At 34.2% G+C, this 21,775-nt stretch overlaps 4 protein-coding genes across 6 annotated transcripts in view; 1 reads left to right on the forward strand and 3 right to left on the reverse strand.

Moving 5' to 3' along the window:
- Positions 1 to 21,775, forward strand: part of DRP4C (Dynamin related protein 4C) — a 29,517-nt gene that overhangs the window by 4,921 nt on the left and 2,821 nt on the right. Inside the window, exon 2 of one of the 3 annotated variants that reach the window (XM_039033268.2) lies at positions 5,660 to 5,857. The exons of 1 other annotated variant lie outside the window; for it this stretch is intronic. The gene's annotated coding sequence lies outside the window, so the exon portion shown is untranslated. Of the gene's footprint in view, positions 1 to 5,659; positions 5,858 to 18,360; positions 20,120 to 21,775 lie in introns of those variants that run through there. One more of the 3 variants, XM_090314755.1, reaches the window with a different exon arrangement.
- On the reverse strand, positions 610 to 3,468 carry LOC120079076 (sugar transport protein 10-like). Its single transcript, XM_090314758.1, has 4 exons — positions 2,756 to 3,468; positions 2,208 to 2,530; positions 1,498 to 2,127; positions 610 to 1,335 (listed from the first exon to the last, which is right to left on the reverse strand). Exons 1-4 carry the CDS (start codon positions 2,886 to 2,888, stop codon positions 865 to 867), a joined length of 1,557 nt encoding a protein of 518 aa, XP_090170884.1. The 5' UTR covers positions 2,889 to 3,468; the 3' UTR covers positions 610 to 864.
- Positions 7,507 to 10,390, reverse strand: LOC120079077 (sugar transport protein 10-like). Its single transcript, XM_090314756.1, has 4 exons — positions 9,672 to 10,390; positions 9,124 to 9,446; positions 8,414 to 9,043; positions 7,507 to 8,224 (listed from the first exon to the last, which is right to left on the reverse strand). The coding sequence occupies exons 1-4, from the start codon at positions 9,802 to 9,804 to the stop codon at positions 7,754 to 7,756; spliced, it is 1,557 nt and encodes a 518-aa protein (XP_090170882.1). The 5' UTR covers positions 9,805 to 10,390; the 3' UTR covers positions 7,507 to 7,753.
- On the reverse strand, positions 12,695 to 17,559 carry LOC120079075 (sugar transport protein 10-like). The gene is made up of 4 exons (XM_090314757.1): positions 17,230 to 17,559; positions 16,682 to 17,004; positions 15,972 to 16,601; positions 12,695 to 15,782 (listed from the first exon to the last, which is right to left on the reverse strand). The coding sequence occupies exons 1-4, from the start codon at positions 17,360 to 17,362 to the stop codon at positions 15,312 to 15,314; spliced, it is 1,557 nt and encodes a 518-aa protein (XP_090170883.1). The 5' UTR covers positions 17,363 to 17,559; the 3' UTR covers positions 12,695 to 15,311.

Consider the following 21,775-nt stretch of genomic DNA (forward strand, 5'->3'; position numbering starts at 1 on the left):
CTTCAATATTTTCACTTTCCAAAGAACAAAAAAACTTGCAACTATAGGAAGAAGATCAAGTAAATACTGAAAAATAGAAAAACCCTCAACTTTTGTTGTGACCCTATTAGATAAAGGACGACGAAAATCGAATGGAACACAATAGGAGCTCCCAAAAAACATCATAACACACCATCTACATGTTTTTGTTTGTGTTTGTTCTGAGATTCTTCTGTTTTCTTTGCTCTTTTCTGTTGGCTTCCTCATAAAAATCTTACAAAAATTAGTATGAGAGAAATTTTTTCTTTTTTTCCCTTTCACTTGGTGCCACCGTTATGATCAATACTACACGTTTGAGTTTATTCATGAAGTCTCTAAATCTCCTCAGTTCGTTTCTTTTTGGTTCTCCCTAGAGTACTTTGTATGAACCTTAGGAAGATGGAACGCTACAATGATAATTCAAAAAAAAAAAAAAAAAAAAACCTTGTGCGAGTGCTTTGGACATACCAAAACGCCTCCCATAATAAATTTGTGAGGAAGCACAGTTGTGGAGTGCTTTTAGTACAGGTCATTGATTGGGAAGCTTTTAGTGGAGATGATTGATTGGGAAGCACTTCGAGAGCGAGGATAGAACCAAACATCAAAATCATATTTCTTATTAAACTGCTTATTATAACATCATTACAAAGCACTCTCAAATACACCGATAAAAAGTTCAAATTGAGAGCCTTAAAATGAGTTCATCAAAACTGCGAGATGCACTTTCATTCAGAATCAAAATTAAGACAACTTTCTCTCCTTATTGTAATTATCTCCTATTCTACCAAAAATCTCAGTTCAAAGCACAAAACAAATCTCATTATTGTTGTTCTTGTAACTTCTAATTCAGACACCCTTGCCATAGGGCTCCATACTAACATGAGAGCCAATCACTGCATCTTCTGGAATGAACTTCCCCCAAAACCAATGTGCCTTCCACACTCTGTTCATTTCCTCAATTGGGACATTCTTGGTCTCAGGCAAGAACCAGTAAATGAAAATGGTCATAACTGCCACAAACCCGGCAAAGAAATAGAAGAGACCAAACTTCATGTGGCAAAGCATCGAAAGGAACAGTTGACCAATGATGAATGTCCAGAACATGTTCACAGACACGTTTATTGCTTGTCCAGCTGATCGGATCTCTAGCGGGCAAATTTCACTTGGTACCAACCAACCCAACGGGCCCCAAGACCATGCAAATCCTGCCACATATATGCAGATTAAAGCCAATAGGATATCTGCTTCTAGTCCTCCTGACATTGTTCCTTCACCATTGACTCCGAAGCTTTTCCATATCATACTTCCCACTGCAATCTAGGAATATGTAAAGTTGTGTCGGTTGGATAGTCTTTATGATTTAAAGGAGTATGGAATAAAGATTTGTTGGGGCAGAGCAATAAGAATATCTATAAAATATTAAATATATAGGTCACTAGCATCACTAGCATTTTGGATCAACTTAAACTAGTTTATTACCTGCGAGATAAACATTTGGGCGCCTCCTTCAAGGAACAGAGCCTTTCTACCAAATTTGTCAACTGTAGCAATAGATACGATTGTTGCAAGGACGTTAACGGCACCAGATATAACAGCAGACATGAGTGAAGCACTGTCACCAAAACCTAGAGTTTTGTAGAGAACAGGTGCATAAAATGTAATCACATTGATTCCTGTAAGCTGTTGGAAGAATGGGATGATGCAGCAAATGACGAGTTGAGGCCTGTATCTTGGTTGCAAAATGTTCTTCCATGGGTGTTGCACTTTCTTTGAAGCCTCACATGCATCGACGAGATCTTGAAATTCCTCGTCCACGTTATCCAATCCTCGAATTTTTTTCAACATCTGTCTTGCCTTCTCCATGTCGCCTCGCTCGAGGATTGAGTTAGGAGTATCGGGTAGAAAGAATGCTCCCACAGTCATCATTATGGCTGGAACAGCTGCAAGAGCTAAAGAAACCCTCCATCCCCAACCATCTTTAATTTGAGCCGTTCCATAGTTAACAAGATTGGCAACCAAAATGCCAATGGTAATGGCCATTTGGAAACCAATATTTAGGGCTCCTCGAATCTTCGCCGGTGCCATTTCCGATAGATAGACTGGAACAGACTGCATTATAAGAAAAGTGTACTTCAGATATTGATCGGTGTGAAAGATTACAAGATATATGATTGTAGGATAACCATTACCTGATTGGCAAAGCCAATGCCAACACCAAGCAACAAACGACCGATGATCAACATTTCAACATTGACGGCAGCACCATTTAAGATCGCACCCACCAAAAATACTAAACCCCCAACGAGCATCGACATTTTCCTTCCAAACGCCCTAGTTACCGTTGAAGCAAAGAAGGAAGCAACTAGTGCTGCCAAGTATAGTGAAGACGTGAATAACGTCAGTAGTTGGCTATCAAACTTGCAGTACTGGTTCCCTCCTGATGCATTGACTTCTTGTTCATAAACTAATGGAAAAAACTTCTTGAGGAAGGGTGCCATTGAAGTCACTCCACCTGAGAAGAGACAAAGAAACAAAGAAAAGAACGATATCATACCATATCATATTGGAGACTTGGAGAGATCCATTGTTATAACATGTGTCGTTGCACATACTTTAATCGTTTCTTTCTTTGTTCATTGAAAAGATTGAATTTCACATTAGAATGACAAAAAACACGAACATGTAACATTTTTTATATATTTTGAGACATAAAAGATGAGTATAAAACAATTCCAACCTGAAATTCCAAGATCATATCCAAAGATGAGACCGCCCATTGCGGCAACCAGACAAGTGACAATAACAAAAGTAGTGACCCCTCCCTCATGGTGTGTACCACCACCTTGAGAAACAAATCCACCTCCTGCCATCTTTTTACTTTTCTCTCAATTTTTTTACTTTTAACCCAAGATATATATGTACTTTTTTGTTCTCTTCAACAAAAAAAGTATAAACAGAAACGAAAAATGCACATACAAAAGAAAAAAGAAAAAGAAAAGAAAATCCTTGTTTCTCTAGATTTATTTTTCATTATTTGTACGGTTTGGATCAAGATTTGAGGTTTATATAGCGCATTAAGTGGTTGTTAATCGCCGGGATCTGTTGAATTTGTGGATCTCATAACAACTTTTGCTGCAATTAAGGCTGTTAATTAGTTTTGAAAGTTGTTGACAGTGATTTTAATTTGCTGATAATTTTTACTCATTCAACTTCTTGGGTATTTTACGATTGTGCCATTGTTGAATTTATGATCTTTGATCACTAGGTCGGGTATCATTGTTTCTTATCCAAAAAAAAAAAAAAAAAAAAAATGCTCCTTCATTTTATCAAAACTCATCCTTGGCTTGTTAGTAATCATGTATACCCAAACTATCCTTTCACCTTTTGGTTGTGGTCAACTCCTAAGACCGGCACTTTTATAATTTTTTTTAATATTTATTTCCCTCTTTTATATTTTATTTATTAATTTTGTTATTTACAAAAATAATTCTACAATATTTATATTTTATTTTAATTTTGAATTTTAAAATTCTCCAATATTTAGATTTACATAAATTTTGTTGACTAAGACATTCATTTAACTTAAAAAATAATTTACAACCACGACATTTACAGAATAATATAATTAAATTTGATTTGACTTGACATCATTTAAGACAAATGATTTGAGTTAGAGATGCCAATCAAATTTGAGCAACATATGAAGGATAGGATACAACTTTGCTATTATATTAGTTCATTGTGATTTACTTATATCAGATGATAAAAACTTTCGATAATATCTTTTTTAATGTTTAATGTATGACATATCTTTTTTTTTAAAAATATTATATTGTTACAAAAAAAATAAAAAACAAGAAACAAAAAATAGTTATCAAACAAGTTTCTGTTTCATTTTTTGAAGAAACAAGAAACATGAATTGTTATCAAATAGAATTTTGATGGTGTGCGAAAACTGGGAGAAACATGAATTGTTATCAAATAGAATTTTGATGGTGTGCGAAAACTGGGTGTGGATCATTTTGGCAAACTCAATGTAGATAGTTAAGAAAGTATATCTAGGTAAAACGGGAATAGTCATCAATAAATAATACAAAAATAGTAATCATTGACATTAGGAGTAGGTGCAGGGCCCGCCCAAATATCAGAGTGAACCAGACCAAACGGGGTATCACATAATGAAGTAGAAGTAGAAAAAGACAGAGCAGGTTGCTTCGCATGTTTGCAATGTAAACAATCAAAAGTACTTATTCCAGTTTCATTGGAAAAGTAACCAATTGATACATCTATAGTAAGAGAAAGTCTAGAACCCTACAATCTCTACATAATCCTCAAAAGGATTCAAAAGCCCAAAAAGGTTACCGTTGAAGACTTATAATATGAAATTAAACAACTCAAGCACGAAATCACCCAGATTCGCTTTGATCATAATGTTGAAATCTCAACTATCAAAAATGAGATTGAAGGATTAAAATCTCAAAATACAACAGAAGTAGATAGGTAAGAGAACAAGAAATACCTAAACCTGCAGAAGAGCAAGGATTTCTCAATCATATCACTAGGATTCATTACTAGAAATTATACTCTATGATAACACTAAAAGTTCAAGACTTCCCACATATGCTAAGGGCATTAATTGATTCAGGAGCAGATCAAAATTGCATACAGCAGGGATTGATTCCTACAATATACTTGGAAAAGATAATAGAATCTCTTTGAAGTGCAAATGAAAAAATAATGATGATACAATACAAATTGACAAATGTTCATATCTGCAATAAAGGGTATTTGTTTCGTTAATTCTCTCTTATTAGTCAAAGGTCTTGAGCAAGAATTGATTTTAGGAACCTCATTCCTAATTCAACTACCCAATAAAAATATCCGAACGAAGGATAAGTTGTCGAATCATTGGACGAGAAGTAATGTTCAAATTTATTACTCTAGTAATACCTCACAAGATAGGAAATCTAGAAGTGCCAAAAGGAATTAACCTCATCAAGAGGAGATAGTAATAGACTCAGTTCTTCTGAGCTTCAAAAGAATAGAAAATCTTCAAGAAGCTATTATCCAAAGTAATATCAAAGACCTCCAGACCAAGATCAAATCAAAAGTTTGTTCAGGTATCCCAAATGCCTTTTGGAAAAGGAAGAAGCATATCGTTGATCTTCTATATATTAATGGTTTCAGTGAATTAGAGTTATCAACAAAAGTGGGAACAATTCGGAACTTTTGAATCATTGTAAAATAGAGATACAAAACCTCCTAGATAAAAAAATGATCGGGCCTTCAAAGAGCCCATGGTCATGTGTTGCATTCTACGTCAACAATCAAGTTGAAAAAAGAACGAGGCTTTCTCAGGTTAGTAATCAATTACAAACGTTTGAACAAAGTTTTAGAATGGATTAGATATCCAATTCCCAATAAACAAAATTTACTCAAATGCATTTAAACTGCAAAAATCTTTTCAAAATTTGATAAGAAATCAAGATTTTGGCAAATCCAAATTTCTAAAAAAGATAAATCCAAAACAACTTTTAGTGTTTCGTTCAGACAATAGGAGTGGAATTTTATGGCATTTTGGCTAAAGAATACCCATCAGAATTTCAAAAAAATCATGAATGACATTTTCAATGATTTTTAGGAATTTTCAATAGGCTAAAGAATGCCCTCTCCCTTTAAGTGACGGATGGAAAAGGTACTCCTCAATCATCACACTAAGGGGGCATTTGGTAATTTTGGGAGAGTTCAGTTGGGTGAACAAAAAAAAAGCCCAGCATTTGGCCCACTGATAAAATAAAATAACCCACCGTTTTACTTCCTCTCAACACCCTTTAAATCGGTGAGTTCTCTCTAACCCTCCTTTTAACTCCCTCATTACTCTCCTCTATCGTTTCTCTCTCTCACTTTTACCCATTTCTTCACATTACTTCCATTGTTATCTCTCTCATCTTCTCTCTTCTTCACATTACTGTTATGGGTTTTGGATCTATCTTCTCCTCATGGTTTATTGTTCCTTGTATGTTCAATTTGCCAACGATTTTGGATCTGTAGAGCTTTTTTTTTTTTCTTTCAATGGATTTTTGGGTTTTGATTTTTTGAGAATATGCTAAATCTGTAGGGTTTTTTTCATTAGATATTTTGGGTTCCAATGGAGAAAAAATATGTCATACAGCTGAGTGCTAAAAAATTAAATTCAAAATTTTGTGTTTAGTATATGAACACTTTGTAGAGAATTTGTTATGCTTTAAGAATGGAGAAGAAATGGAATTTTTTTTTGTCTTAAAAAAGTTAGAAAATATGTGTATAGTTAAAAATTAAAAAATCAACAATAGCAAAAAAAAAAAAAAAAAAAAAAATACAAAAACAAAAAAAACAAAAGAAAAAAACAAAAAGACAAAATCAATTTTATTTAGAAAAACTATACTAGATACCTCAACTCAACTCTGCAACAGACTTTTTGACTCAACTCAACACTCCAAACACAGATAAACTCTAACTCACTCCAGATGATATTACTAAGATATTACTAACTCCAGATGATATTACTAACTCAACTCTAACTCACTCCAGATGATATTACTAACTCAACTCTAACTCACTCCAGATGATAATTACTAACTCAACTTATGCTCCAAAAAAGATGTTCCAAATCGAACAGACATAAGTACGATTTCAAAATAAATGATCCAAGTCTTCCTCCATCCTCCGTCAAAGAATATAAAAAAGGGGCTCAACCAAGGACGACAACTTCCTCGAGAACCTTTCCAAGGTATTAATTCTTCCATGAATGACCTACCAAATACAGAACTTCAACTTCTTTGATATTTTCACTTTCCAAAGCACGAAAAAACTTTGACTCCACCAACAAAGAAGATTGAGTAAATATTGAAAAATAAAAAACCCCTTAGAAGGGTAGACTCCACCAACAAAGATCCTCTCTCTTGCCTAACCACAACATCCCTCAATAAAGAAAGGAGAGTCATGCAACTTCTGTTTTTTCCTTATTGGATAAAGGACGACGAAACCGAACAAAACACAATAAGCTCCCTGGAAACATCAGAACACACCATCTACATGTTTTTGTTTGTGTTTGTTCTGAGATTCTTCTGTTTTCTTTGCACTTTTCTGTTGGCTTCCTTATAAAAATCATACAAAAATCAGTATGAGGGAAATTTTATCTTTCTTTTTCTTCACATCACTTCGTGTTACTGTTATGATCACTACATGTTGAGTATATTTGCGCAGTCTCTAAATCTCTGTTCGTTTCTGTTTGGTCTCCCTAGAGAACTTTCTATGAGCTTTAGGAAGAAGGAAGCTAAAATGATTTTTTTTTTAAACACACCTCCCACAATAAATTTCCATGTTGAGAAGGAATGTAAATTGTTTCTCGAGAAAAATTCAAAATCATTCTCAAGTGCTTTGTGAGGAACCACAATCGTGGAGTGCTTTCAGTGTAGGTGATTGATTGGGAAGCACTTTGAGAGAGTATAGAACCAAAAATCAAAATCATATTTTTTTACTAAGTTGCTTATTACGACATCATTACAAAGCACTCCCAAATACACTCAAATTGAGAGCCTTAAAATGAGTTAATCAAAACTGTGAGATGCAATTTCATTCAGAATCAAAATGAAGACAACTTTCTCTCCTTATTGTAATTATCTCCTATTCTACCAAAAATCTCAGTTCAAAGCACAAAACAAATCTCATTGTTGTTGTTCTTGTAACTTCTATTTCAGACACCCTTGCCATAGGGCTCCATACTAACATGAGAGCCAATCACTGCATCTTCTGGAATGAACTTCCCCCAAAACCAATGTGCCTTCCACACTCTGTTCATTTCCTCAATTGGGACATTCTTGGTCTCAGGCAAGAACCAGTAAATGAAAATGGTCATAACTGCCACAAACCCGGCAAAGAAATAGAAGAGACCAAACTTCATGTGGCAAAGCATCGAAAGGAACAGTTGACCAATGATGAATGTCCAGAACATGTTCACAGACACGTTTATTGCTTGTCCAGCTGATCGGATCTCTAGCGGGCAAATTTCACTTGGTACCAACCAACCCAACGGGCCCCAAGACCATGCAAATCCTGCCACATATATGCAGATTAAAGCCAATAGGATATCTGCTTCTAGTCCTCCTGACATTGTTCCTTCACCATTGACTCCGAAGCTTTTCCATATCATACTTCCCACTGCAATCTAGGAATATGCAAAGTTGTGTCGGTTGGATAGTCTTTATGATTTAAAGGAGTATGGAATAAAGATTTGTTGGGGCAGAGTAATAGGAATATCTATAAAATATTAAATATTATAGGTCACTAGCATCGCTAGCATTTTGGATCAACTTAAACTCTTGGATTAGTGTTAGTTTAATGCAGAGTTTATTACCTGCGAGATAAACATTTGGGCGCCTCCTTCAAGGAACAGAGCCTTTCTACCAAATTTGTCAACTGTAGCAATAGATACGATTGTTGCAAGGACGTTAACGGCACCAGATATAACAGCAGACATGAGTGAAGCACTGTCACCAAAACCTAGAGTTTTGTAGAGAACAGGTGCGTAAAATGTAATCACATTGATTCCTGTAAGCTGTTGGAAGAATGGGATGATGCAGCAAATGACGAGTTGAGGCCTGTATCTTGGTCGCATGATGTTCTTCCATGGGTGTTGCACTTTCTTTGAAGCCTCACATGCATCGACGAGATCTTGAAATTCCTCGTCCACGTTATCCAAACCTCGAATTTTTTTCAACATCTGTCTTGCCTTCTCCATGTCGCCTCGCTCGAGGATTGAGTTAGGAGTATCGGGTAGAAAGAATGCTCCCACAGTCATCATTATGGCTGGAACAGCTGCAAGAGCTAAAGAAACCCTCCATCCCCAACCATCTTTAATTTGAGCCGTTCCATAGTTAACAAGATTGGCAACCAAAATGCCAATGGTAATGGCCATTTGGAAACCAATATTTAGGGCTCCTCGAATCTTCGCCGGTGCCATTTCCGATAGATAGACTGGAACAGACTGCATTATAAGAAAAGTGTACTTCAGATATTGATCGGTGTGAAAGATTACAAGATATATGATTGTAGGATAACCATTACCTGATTGGCAAAGCCAATGCCAACACCAAGCAACAAACGACCGATGATCAACATTTCAACATTGACGGCAGCACCATTTAAGATCGCACCCACCAAAAATACTAAACCCCCAACGAGCATCGACATTTTCCTTCCAAACGCCCTAGTTACCGTTGAAGCAAAGAAGGAAGCAACTAGTGCTGCCAAGTATAGTGAAGACGTGAATAACGTCAGTAGTTGGCTATCAAACTTGCAGTACTGGTTCCCTCCTGATGCATTGACTTCTTGTTCATAAACTAATGGAAAAAACTTCTTGAGGAAGGGTGCCATTGAAGTCACTCCACCTGAGAAGAGACAAAGAAACAAAGAAAAGAACGATATCATACCATATCATATTGGAGACTTGGAGAGATCCATTGTTATAACATGTGTCGTTGCACATACTTTAATCGTTTCTTTCTTTGTTCATTGAAAAGATTGAATTTCACATTAGAATGACAAAAAACACGAACATGTAACATTTTTTATATATTTTGAGACATAAAAGATGAGTATAAAACAATTCCAACCTGAAATTCCAAGATCATATCCAAAGATGAGACCGCCCATTGCGGCAACCAGACAAGTGACAATAACAAAAGTAGTGACCCCTCCCTCATGGTGTGTACCACCACCTTGAGAAACAAATCCACCTCCTGCCATCTTTTTGTTTGTCTTTCAATTATTAAATTTTTAACACAAGATAATTTTCTTTTTTTTTTTTCAACAAAAAAATATAAACAGAAATTGAATATACAAAAGATCAAAAGAAAAGGAAAAAGAGAACCCCTTGTTTCTCAAGGTTTAGATTCCATTATTTGTACAGTTTAGATCATGAGTTAAGGTTTATATATGGGATTGAAATGGATGATAATGGGTGGGTTTGTAGAATTTGTGGCTCTCATAACAACTTTTGCAGAAATTAAGGCTGTTGATTTGCTGACTGTTGCTCTATTTGATTGATGATTTTACTCAAGCAAACTTTTTGGGTCTTTTAAAACTATGCCATGTAAATTTTAGCCTCTAAAATTGGCAACCTTGACCAGCATGAATCTCTCTTTATTGTGAAGTTTTCTTTATTGGCCATGATTTTAATGCTTGCATTTCTGATTGCAAAATTGGTATATTAAACTAAAGGCTAAATATTAAAGCTTGCCTTTAATGTTCAGACATGTTTTTTTTGGTTGTCCCTAATCTTTTCATCTTTATCTATGTTGTCTCTTATTTTTCTCTTCAAATCTTATTTTCACTATCGAATTTATTGACAAAATGATGATATGATATCACATTATATTTTATTAATTTTTATTAATGCAACAACTGTGGGGATGGGAGATTGGACCTTAGACCTCTACGGAGGAAGGTCATGTCAATTACTGTTGAGCTAAGCTCGCTTTGGTAAATGGATTCACATATAAGATTAAAAAATATCCATTTCATATGACATGACCCATGTATTAACTTACGTAACTTGACAAAAAACGAGTATAACTTAACTGACATATAGTATGTGCTAGTGACCATTAGATGTATGGTTCAAATCCTTACCCCTATTATACTAAATAAAACTTACCTAACTTGAGATGTCACGCTATTATAAAAGAATATAATCCGTTATAATTGTTTTTATGTTTACAACTTATTACCTCATAAATATAGACACACTTTAAATTTACACACCATCATTCCTGTGATGATGGAGGTTTTGATGTTCATACTTCACATTTGTTGTGCTAAAAAACAAGTAGTAATAATAATAAAAGTGTAAATAATACCAATTTGAATATAGCTCAACGATATTTGACATATATTATTTTACTTGAGGTCAAAGGTTCAAATGTCTATATCGTTGTACCTAAAAATTTGTCTAAATTGCTATAGAAAACTTAGAATAGGCATGGAGATGATGGTTTGCATGTGCACTTGCTCGTTTAATTTTTGTTAAAAGAATTGTCAAACTTTTATTTTCAAATAATTCTGAAAAATGTTCTCAAAGAGTCTAATTTAATTTTGTTCCAATTTTTCATCTCTTTTTTAGATTGAAATTATTGTAATAATTTTGGGGTTTCCGTTATGCTTATTCATTTATCTCACTCTATGCACTCATCATTTTTTAAAAACTTGCCATTAATTTAATTTGAGGATAATTATTTTAAATGACAAAATTGTTAGAAATATTTTCAAATATAGCAAAATGTCACCATCAGATTGTGTCTAATAGTGACATTTTGATATTTGTAAATAGGTTGTCTCATTTTCCTACATTTGAAACCAACCTCTAATTCAAATTATCAAAATTTGATATCATGATTATTAATTTCATCTTTGAGTTTTTTAATAAATGGTAGAAAGATGCTAAATTATACCAAATATTTTGTACTTCATGTCAAAAATATCCTTAAACTTTCAAAGGTTTCAAAAATATCACCTTTAAACTTTTTTTAATTAAAAAAAATTCAAAAAACCTTTCTCATTAGTTTTAGATGAAAACCATTGGTATTTTATTTAAAAAATACTATTAAACTTTCGAAAGTTTAAAAAATACTCTAGAATTAGGAAAAAAAAAAAAAAGTTAAAGAATACCCAATATATGGACGCAAATTGCTAGTATATGGACATAAATTGTTAATACTCATTTCAAAATATTTTTGAATTTTCAAAAGTTACAATAATACTCTTAACCTTATAATAAAGATAAAGTTTAAAAATGCTCCTATCATTTGTATTCTGATCAATTTGTTTTTTTTTTTTTTTTGCTTCTTGTATTCGAAAATAACCCGTTTTAAAACAAATTGTATGGGTTTTATTAGGTAACTATTTTTTTTTTGGTTTTTTATTTCTAAAAATTAAGCCTATAAGCACTTCTTCCACTTTTAAATTTCTTACTTTATTATATACTTTTTACTAATGTTTCCAAAAAATAAGCTAAAATTTGAAAATTAAAAGAAAAAAAGAATAGTTTTTTAGAAACTTTTTTTTGTTTGAATTGGCTAAGAATTCAACTCTTTTACTTACAGAAAATGTAAATCATGGTTATAAATTGGGAGGTAACATGCTTAATTTTAAATAATTAAACACAAAAAACGAAATGGTAATAAGGTCATAGATATCCTGGTTTTTTTCCATCTAAATACTCTCATTTTTCTCTCTTTTGTCCAAATTCTTTTACCAATTTTCTCACAACAAAATATAAACAAAAATTTCACGTTAAAGCATAAGATCTCATAAAATTGCATAAATTTCCAAAATCAAAATCTCATTGTGAGAAATTTTGGCAAATAAAAAATTTCCACGTTATTAATTTAAATTAATGACTAATAAATTTGAAACCAATCATAAATTTACATGTGTCTAATTAAATTAAAAGACGGGAAAGTTGGCAAACTAAATGATTGCACCACTTGTCTACACATTGATCCATTGGGCAATGTTAGCTAGTCTAGTCAAATTATGCCATGCGATGAAGCTAAGTTAGTCGGTAGCCCATACTTACTATAATTAATTGGGTTAAATTTAAATAATTTTTATTAAAATTTATTAGATTAAGACCAACCCAAAAGGTAGGGTCTAAAGTAAACTAAGCTCAAACTCATACAGGGCTTCCAAAATTTATAGAGGTCACCCTTCATTTGAAGCATTTAGTATGAGAGATTCAACATTCAACCATTCGTTGAGTCATTTCCATTCCCTTATCCTATAGCCAACGTTTAGAGGAATGAGGAGCTTGAGTCTTTAATCGGAGTCTACAAGAGTTAGAAGCCAAAGATTCCAAAAGATTTCCTATGAGTGAAAGATAGCCATAGAATTGACTTTGGGACAAGGTGCAACAAGAATTGTAGGTCTCGATCACATGGTTGGGGTATCGATCTGAAGCTACTGCATACGTGAGTGACTAATTCCGCTATAGAGCTATGTGTTATGTATACGCACTACTAAGCACGTCAAGACTCTTTCGAATTTTTCATGATAAAATTGATCTTATCTTCACAACCTACAAGTTGAAGAATCAATCTCTCTAAACTCAAGAAAAAGCTTACAAACCGAATGGAAGGATAATTCTCTCCTAGAATCCAAACAAGTCTTTATTATCAATGAAAAGTTGTTTTTTTAATCAATCCAAAAATGCTTCAAGATCTTCGTTTTATAATCTTGATCATGTTCTTGATCTTGGCATTGGTTTCTCCTTGCAAGGTTTCTTTCTTCGGAATATTGTCTCAACATAATCAGAAGAAATTTTAGAATCTTGATCTTGATTGTTCAATTCTTGAAATCTTTGTCCCTAGATTCCCATTCTAATCCCTTCATTGGAGTTATTGCGATCCCTGGTTTGATTTCTTGCACCTTTTTTAGTTGGATTTTGTTCTTGTATCCTCTGTCTATCGTCTCCTCTATTTTCCAAGTGTTGCACGGTTTGTTGGTGAAAAATTGTTCTAGTTGTTGCATCCTTGTTCCCATCAAAAAATGCATATTGTCCATACTTGTCTGAGTTTCTTCCCTCGAGTTCTCGACTTCCAACAAGCGAATAGTCGTAGATTTTGGTGATAACGGCACCAGGGGATTGAGTTGGGTTTCGACGTCCCTAATTGACTAGTAATCGCAATATTCTTGTTAGTAACTCAAACCTGCAAATTAGTTTTTGAGTTGGTCTAGTCAATTCCTAGTTTCTAGGAAATAATTGAAGTTATTTTTAGTTGTAGTCAAGTCTAAGTTCCTATTCTTGTGGAGTTAGTGAGATTAGTTGCTAACATTGTGGAATCTATTTTTAGACTTAAGATATGTATTTATATGTGTCTTGGTTTGCTAGGGGCTTATTTGTAATTCTCTTATGGGCTTAGGGCTTTCTGTCTGACTATTTATTTGTATTACTTGAATAATAAAAAACTAGTCTAGATCGTGGTTTTTTCTCCCTGGCCTAGGGTTTTCCACGTAGTGTCTTTTTTCTCTTTCCTCTTTTATTTTCATCATGGTATCAGAGCCAGGCGTGAGTCTCCTTCGACGACCAATTTTGAGATATCCGACACGATTAAAGAAGCTATCCAACAGTACCTAGAGACTGCCTTACCTTGCCTTCTTCAACAAATGAGTGCCGCCAGACAGACAACCCAATCGATCGACGGACAGATTAGGTCGCGCCCAGCCAAGGAGAATCGGGGACAGATTGAGTCGCGGCCGGCCGTGGAGGAACACAAGAACCCTATCGGATTCGTTGACGTTTCGGGTATAGAAGGATCTCGGCATCTAGATCCGAACGACGCCCTCTACTTCAGCCGCAGATCCATCGATCTCCCGGGTGCAGATGACGTTCGACGAGTAGATCTGGTTGCAACCCAACCTTCCACGCACACCAGATTGGTCGATGGCGTCCAAACTCGACGAGCCTTCACCATGAATCCTAGGGTTTAGACTAGAAGCCGCGACGACTTCTTTGGCTCGACTAGCCGCAGCTTCATCGGTGGTGTCTCTGACCAGCAGCCTCTGACGGTAGATCAGCCGATCAATTCTGACTGATCCTGTCATATTTCCGACAAACTCTTCGGCAAGTGTGAATGGAGTGTGTTCTGACGAGATTAAAAGCATATTTCTTTTCCTTCATCAACAACTCGCGGATTTTGGGTCAGTTCTTGGCACAAACTCGCAAAGTGCTATGCTCCGAGAACCCGGTAAACTCTTTCCATTCTTTATCTGGATCAATGGGACATTCTGCAGGAATTATTATTGGAGAAAAGTTGAATGGCCAAAATGCAGGAATTATTATTGAAGAGAAGCCAAAATTAGACAGAAATTTGGCTATCTAACTGGGGAGGAACCACAGTCATAGAGTGCTTTCAATGCATGTGATTGATTGGGAAGTTATTAGTGGAGGTGATTGATTGGGAATTTATTAGTGGAGGTGATTGATTAGGAAGCGCTTCGAGAGAGAGTATAGAACCAAAAATCAAAATCATATTTTTTTACTAAGCTGCTTATTACGACATCATTACAAAGCACTCCCAAATACACTCAAATTGAGAGCCTTAAAATGAGTTAATCAAAACTGTGAGATGCACTTTCATTCAGAATCAAAATGAAGACAACTTTCTCTCCTTATTGTAATTATCTCCTATTCTACCAAAAATCTCAGTTCAAAGCACAAAACAAATCTTATTGTTGTTGTTCTTGTAACTTCTAATTCAGACACCCTTGCCATATGGCTCCATACTAACATGAGAGCCAATAACTGCATCTTCTGGAATGAACTTCCCCCAAAACCAATGTGCCTTCCACACTCTGTTCATTTCCTCAATTGGGACATTCTTGGTCTCAGGCAAGAACCAGTAAATGAAAATGGTCATAACTGCCACAAACCCGGCAAAGAAATAGAAGAGACCAAACTTCATGTGGCAAAGCATCGAAAGGAACAGTTGACCAATGATGAATGTCCAGAACATGTTCACAGACACGTTTATTGCTTGTCCAGCTGATCGGATCTCTAGCGGGCAAATTTCACTTGGTACCAACCAACCCAACGGGCCCCAAGACCATGCAAATCCTGCCACATATATGCAGATTAAAGCCAATAGGATATCTGCTTCTAGTCCTCCTGACATTGTTCCTTCACCATTGACTCCGAAGCTTTTCCATATCATACTTCCCACTGCAATCTAGGAATATGCAAAGTTGTGTCGGTTGGATAGTCTTTATGATTTAAAGGAGTATGGAATAAAGATTTGTTGGGGCAGAGTAATAGGAATATCTATAAAATATTAAATATTATAGGTCACTAGCATCGCTAGCATTTTGGATCAACTTAAACTCTTGGATTAGTGTTAGTTTAATGCAGAGTTTATTACCTGCGAGATAAACATTTGGGCGCCTCCTTCAAGGAACAGAGCCTTTCTACCAAATTTGTCAACTGTAGCAATAGATACGATTGTTGCAAGGACGTTAACGGCACCAGATATAACAGCAGACATGAGTGAAGCACTGTCACCAAAACCTAGAGTTTTGTAGAGAACAGGTGCGTAAAATGTAATCACATTGATTCCTGTAAGCTGTTGGAAGAATGGGATGATGCAGCAAATGACGAGTTGAGGCCTGTATCTTGGTCGCATGATGTTCTTCCATGGGTGTTGCACTTTCTTTGAAGCCTCACATGCATCGACGAGATCTTGAAATTCCTCGTCCACGTTATCCAAACCTCGAATTTTTTTCAACATCTGTCTTGCCTTCTCCATGTCGCCTCGCTCGAGGATTGAGTTAGGAGTATCGGGTAGAAAGAATGCTCCCACAGTCATCATTATGGCTGGAACAGCTGCAAGAGCTAAAGAAACCCTCCATCCCCAACCATCTTTAATTTGAGCCGTTCCATAGTTAACAAGATTGGCAACCAAAATGCCAATGGTAATGGCCATTTGGAAACCAATATTTAGGGCTCCTCGAATCTTCGCCGGTGCCATTTCCGATAGATAGACTGGAACAGACTGCATTATAAGAAAAGTGTACTTCAGATATTGATCGGTGTGAAAGATTACAAGATATATGATTGTAGGATAACCGTTACCTGATTGGCAAAGCCAATGCCAACACCAAGCAACAAACGACCGATGATCAACATTTCAACATTGACGGCAGCACCATTTAAGATCGCACCCACCAAAAATACTAAACCCCCAACGAGCATCGACATTTTCCTTCCAAACGCCCTAGTTACCGTTGAAGCAAAGAAGGAAGCAACTAGTGCTGCCAAGTATAGTGAAGACGTGAATAACGTCAGTAGTTGGCTATCAAACTTGCAGTACTGGTTCCCTCCTGATGCATTGACTTCTTGTTCATAAACTAATGGAAAAAACTTCTTGAGGAAGGGTGCCATTGAAGTCACTCCACCTGAGAAGAGACAAAGAAACAAAGAAAAGAACGATATCATACCATATCATATTGGAGACTTGGAGAGATCCATTGTTATAACATGTGTCGTTGCACATACTTTAATCGTTTCTTTCTTTGTTCATTGAAAAGATTGAATTTCACATTAGAATGACAAAAAACACGAACATGTAACATTTTTTATATATTTTGAGACATAAAAGATGAGTATAAAACAATTCCAACCTGAAATTCCAAGATCATATCCAAAGATGAGACCGCCCATTGCGGCAACCAGACAAGTGACAATAACAAAAGTAGTGACCCCTCCCTCATGGTGTGTACCACCACCTTGAGAAACAAATCCACCTCCTGCCATCTTTTTGTTTGTCTTTCAATTATTAAATTTTTAACACAAGATAATTTTCTTTTTTTTTTTTCAACAAAAAAATATAAACAGAAATTGAATATACAAAAGATCAAAAGAAAAGGAAAAAGAGAACCCCTTGTTTCTCAAGGTTTAGATTCCATTATTTGTACAGTTTAGATCATGAGTTAAGGTTTATATATGGGATTGAAATGGATGATAATGGGTGGGTTTGTAGAATTTGTGGCTCTCATAACAACTTTTGCAGAAATTAAGGCTGTTGATTTGCTGACTGTTGCTCTATTTGATTGATGATTTTACTCAAGCAAACTTTTTGGGTCTTTTAAAACTATGCCATGTAAATTTTAGCCTCTAAAATTGGCAACCTTGACCAGCATGAATCTCTCTTTATTGTGAAGTTTTCTTTATTGGCCATGATTTTAATGCTTGCATTTCTGATTGCAAAATTGGTATATTAAACTAAAGGCTAAATATTAAAGCTTGCCTTTAATGTTCAGACATGTTTTTGGTTGTCCTTAATCGCTTGCCTTTAATGTTCAGACATGTTTTTGGTTGTCCCTAATCTTTTCATGTTTATCTATGTTGTCTCTTATTTTTCTCTTCAAATCTTATTTTTACTATCGAATTTATTAACAAAATGATGATATGACATCACATTATATTTTATTAATTTTTATTAATGCAACAACTGTGGGGATGGGAGATTAGACCTTAGACCTCTACGGAGGAAGATCATGTCTATTATTATTGAGCTCTTTGGTAAATGGATTCACCTATAAGATTAAAAACTATCCATTTCATATGACATGACCCATGTATTAACTTACGTAACTTGACAAAAAACGAGTATAACTTAACTGACATATAGTATGTGTTAGTGACCATGAGGTGTATGGTTCAAATCCCTACCCCTATTATACTAAATAAAACTTACCTAACTTGAGATGTCATGCTATTATAAAAGAATATAATCCGTTATAATTGTCTTTATGTTTACAACTTATTACCTCATAAATATAGACATGCTTTAAATTTACACACCATTAGGGGTGTTCGTGAGTTGGGTTAAAAGATAAAAAATGAAATGGTTACCAAATAAGGTCATAGATATCCTGGTTTTTTTCCATCTAGATACTCTCATTTTTCTCTCTTTTGTCCAAATTTTTTACCAATTTTTTCACAACAAAATATAAACAAAAACTTCAAGTTAAAGAATAAGATCTCATAAAATTGCATAAAATTACAAAATCAAAATCTCATTGTGAGAAATTCTGGCAAATAAAAAATTGCCATGTCATTAATTTAAATTAATGACTAATAAATTTGAAACCAATCATAAATTTATATGTGTCTAATTAAATTAAAAGACGTGAAAGTTGACAAACTAAATGATTGCACCACTTGTCTACACATTGATCCATTGGGCAATGTTAGCTAGTCTAGTCAAATTATGCCATGTGATGCTTGTAAATGAAGCTAAGTTAGCCTTAGCCCATACTTACTATAATTAATTGGGTTAAATTTAAATAATGTTTATTAAAATTTATTAAATTCTATAAATAGAGGTCACCTTTTATTTGAAGCATTTAGTCTGAGAGATTCAACATTCAACCATTAGTTGAGTCATTTCCATTTCCTTATCCGGATGCCAACATTTAGAGGAATGAGGAGCTTGAGTCTTTAGTCGGAGTCTACAAGAGTTAGAAGCCAAAGATTCCAAAAGATTTCTTATGAGGAAAGATAGCCATAGAATTGACTGTGGGACAAGATGCAACAAGGACGGTAGGTCTCAATTACATGGTTGAGGTATCGATATGAAGCTACTGCATATGTGAGTGACTAATTCCGCTATGGAGCTATGTGTTATGTATACGCACTACTAAGTACACTGAGACTCTCTTTCGAATTTTTCATGATAAAATTGATCTTATCTTCACAACCTACAAGTTGAAGAATCAATCTCTCCAAACTCAAGAAAAAGCTTACAAATCAAATGGAAGGACAATTCTCTCCTAGAATCCAAACAAGTCTTTATTATCAATGAAAAGTTTTTTTTTTTTACTCAATCCAAAAATGCTTCAAAATCTTCATTTTATAATCTCGATCATGTTCTTGATCTTGGCATTGGTTTCTCCTTGCAAGGCTTCTTTCTTCAAAATATTGTCTCAACAAAGATTCCCATTCTAATCCCTTCATTGGAGTTATTGCGATCCCTGCTTTGATTTCTGGCACCTCTTTGAGTTGGATTTTGTTCTTGTATCCTCCATCTATCGTCTCCTCTGTTTTCCAAGTGTTGCACGGTTTGTTGGTGAACAAGTTGTTCTAATTGTTGGATCCTTGTTCCCATCAACAAATGCATATTGTCCATACTTGTCTGAGTTTCTTCCCTTAAGTTCTCGACTGCCAGCAAGCAAATAGTCGTAGATTCTGGTGATAACGACACTAGGGGATTGAGTTGGTTTCAACGTCCCTAACTCGACTAGTAATCACAGTGTTCTTCCTAGTCATGAGGCCCATAAATCTTGAAACACTCTAATACCAATTTGATGTGAGCAAGTTGAGAGAGAAGGGTTTCTAAGAAAAGATGCATCTTAATTAATTCTTGAGTTCAAAAGGTTCTAGTTATTATACTGGGTTTTTTATACAAAGATAGACCCCCAAAGATCAATCATCTAAGAAGATCAACAAATCTCTGGAGGAGAATTTATGCATTCGAGATAAAGAATCAGAGGATAAAAATTAGAGACGGTAACACTTATACTACGAATCAATAAATCAAGTTCATTTTCACCAATTGAATTTCCTTGTTGAAATCTCATGTGAACACTTCTGTTAAAACTTACAAAAACGATAATTTGTCATATATAAAGATGACCTATTTGGCTATTAACTAACACACTCAACTACTAACATGCAAACTTGTTAAAACATTTGAATTCTAAGGTCTTCTTGGTACGTCCATTATTCTCTTTCTTTTTGTTATAGTCTACATACCTTAATTGAAATGTGCATTCTTTTATGAGATGCACAAAGATCAAATAGTTAACAAGAGGAGGAGTAAGTGGGAAAAAAATAGAGAAGTGTGAGGTCATAGATTGAAGTAGGGGAAAGAGAGGAAATGAAAGGAGGTGATGGAGTGTAGAAGAACATTCATTTTTAACTATTTTTTAAGGTAAGGGTGGTAACGGGACTTTTAAAAGTTTAGAGATATTTTTACAACAATGTGTCAATAGTTTTTGTTCATATATCAATAGTACGGGTCTTTTTAATTTTTTTTTTAAGTTCAAGAGTATTTTTTAAACAAAACACTAACAATTTTTTTTTTTAAAAAAAAAAAAAACTTTAATAGTAGGGATACTTTTTTTAACTTTTTTTAAGTTAAAAGATATCTTTGAAAATTTTGAAAGTTCGAGAGTATTTTTTACACAAAATATAAAGTTTAAGGATATTTTTTATAATTTAGCCGAGATAAAATGTTGAGAAGAAGGCCAAACCTTTGTTTTAATATTTATTTTTCTCAAAAATTCTTTCTGTAGCAATAGATTACAATATATATTTTAAGGTGCCATTAAAAATTCTAATTCCGAAGATGTTCCAAAGTTAGTAGGAATTTCCCTTAAAAAAATTAGGTTTTATTTATTTATTTTTTTTTTTGCCAATTTACATTTTTAATTCCATGGTGAGTTTTGGAATGACTTCCGAGTGTTGTTGAAAGTCATTCCAACTTCGCTCACTAATACATATAATTAATATAAATAAAACAATAATATAATATATATATATATATATATATATATACATACATATAAAAGGAGCTTATGAAAAAAAAATTCATTTACATAAAATTCTCTAAACTCTTATGAATGTCTGTTTGTTTCGCCGGTTTTCTCAGACAAATATTTAATTTCTTTATTGTTTAACACGATTTACTTTGCAAAACTAGCATGTATTATTCAGGAACTTTAAAACCTATTTAACATGAATTTTTTAATAACTTGTGGAATTTTTATACTTAAGAGATGAACGGTAAATATGTAGCCTAATTAATTAATAAGTTAAAAAATATATATATTTGTGAGAGGATTCTTGTCCTCCATTGCAATCTAGACAAAATTCAAACTTTGCTTGCCATAAAGCTTTTTGATTTATGAGAATCTGGAGACAAAAAAGAGACAATCAATAAGCATAAGAACTTTTCTTTTCTTCACTTTTTTTCCTGTCTTTTTCTTTATGCAAAACAATATGATACTACTTACTATATGGCTTCTAGAATGTTCTTATTAACCATTTCTCATTTCTTCCTCCTTTAAATTTTAAATTACCAAACAAAATTAATGTTTCACTTGAAAAATTATTCAATTTGTTTTCTATACTTTCAACATATTTTAATGTTAAATCACCGTT

This window comes from Benincasa hispida, chromosome 6 (assembly GCF_027475165.1).
Source record: "Benincasa hispida cultivar pf3 chromosome 6, pf3_genome.v1.1, whole genome shotgun sequence".
Lineage (NCBI taxonomy): Eukaryota > Viridiplantae > Streptophyta > Magnoliopsida > Cucurbitales > Cucurbitaceae > Benincasa > Benincasa hispida.